The sequence below is a fragment of the Monopterus albus genome, unplaced genomic scaffold (genome assembly GCF_001952655.1).
Source record: "Monopterus albus unplaced genomic scaffold, M_albus_1.0 scaffold36.1, whole genome shotgun sequence".
Lineage (NCBI taxonomy): Eukaryota > Metazoa > Chordata > Actinopteri > Synbranchiformes > Synbranchidae > Monopterus > Monopterus albus.
The window spans coordinates 272734-273893 of record NW_018127916.1 but is presented as its reverse complement, the minus strand read 5'-3'; the positions used below and the strand labels follow the sequence as shown (position 1 = coordinate 273893).

General features: G+C 36.0%; 1 protein-coding gene across 4 annotated transcripts in view; it reads right to left on the bottom strand.

Moving 5' to 3' along the window:
• Positions 1-412: 412 nt before the first annotated feature.
• Positions 413-1160, bottom strand: part of LOC109958981 (sodium- and chloride-dependent GABA transporter 2-like) — a 10396-nt gene continuing 9648 nt past the window's right edge. For all 4 annotated transcript variants that reach the window (XM_020597995.1, XM_020597994.1, XM_020597993.1 and 1 more), the window contains one exon: positions 413-638. In XM_020597995.1, the coding sequence (XP_020453651.1) occupies positions 510-638 (129 nt within the window). In that variant the 3' untranslated portion in view covers positions 413-509. The remainder of the gene's footprint in view (positions 639-1160) is intronic.

Sequence of the window (1160 nt, the reverse complement as noted above, 5' to 3'; positions counted from 1 at the left end):
TCCTCGTTCGCTTCTGATTTATTAGCTCTTTTCCCTCTTGGAGGCATTTTAATAGTTGTAAAATTTGTTCAAAGACTTGAAAATGTAGAAGATGTGAAAAATCGTAGAACAGACAAGAGGAGCAGTAAACGTCTGCTCTCCCTTGCAATGGATAGTTTTGATGAAGATTATAACATACTGTACCCTATAACAATAAATATTTAGTAAATAGCATTAACATACTGTAATTCTCTTCAGATACACATCGTTTTATACACTGCCAAACAGCATACACAAGAGATATAGCAAAAACATTTCTTTTTTTAATCAGACGTTTCTTTCCCTCCTAAAAACACATTCAGAACTATTTCCATAAAATCAGTTCTCCCAGACTCCTTGTTTTAATTTCCAGTAGCAATAAAATGTATGCTTGTTTATTTAATATTTGTTTTAATAAGCTGAAATACAAACTATTAGAGCCACATTTATGTGCAGTTTAAAGAAAAGATGAATTTTGAGCTGTGTCATTTCTACTCAGGACTTTTTGTTGTGCGTAGTGTGTACAAGCCTGTGAAAGTCTGAAATGCTTCATGATTTGTTGCATTCTTTAGTGTTGCAGCAGGTAAGTCCTTTGCTGGCGTGCACAGAACATTCAGTCTCTGTGTGGAAAAAGAGAAGACAGTTTAATGTCATTACAATATGATAACTGTGATGGCTAAAATAACAATCTGCTGAGCTACACTCATGTATTCACCTGATGGTAAATGGGAGAATGCACATGGCTGTCTGCAACAGTAGAAATTAGCACTGATGATGAGGAAAGTAATGCAGTACTGCACAGCTGCATTGTACTTGATATTGAGCTTTAAACTGTGCCCTTATTCATCAGGTGAATACATGATTGTGCATTTACCATCTACATCACTAAAAAATGACAGCATCAATCAGAAAATCTCCAAATACCCAGTGTGTCTGTGTGATAAAGTGACAAAGCCCTCTAGCTTCTATAGAAAGTGTAATCAATGTCCATCTGTAACAAAAGAGGAAATACTGTGATGTTGTTCCATCCTTCAAAGAGGAGGATGGAGTCTGGGGATGGTTGGATGGCTAAACAAGAACCTCAGACTTTAACAAATGTAAATGCCTTTTGTTTCTCAATTGCTACAATGTTTGCCTGGCCT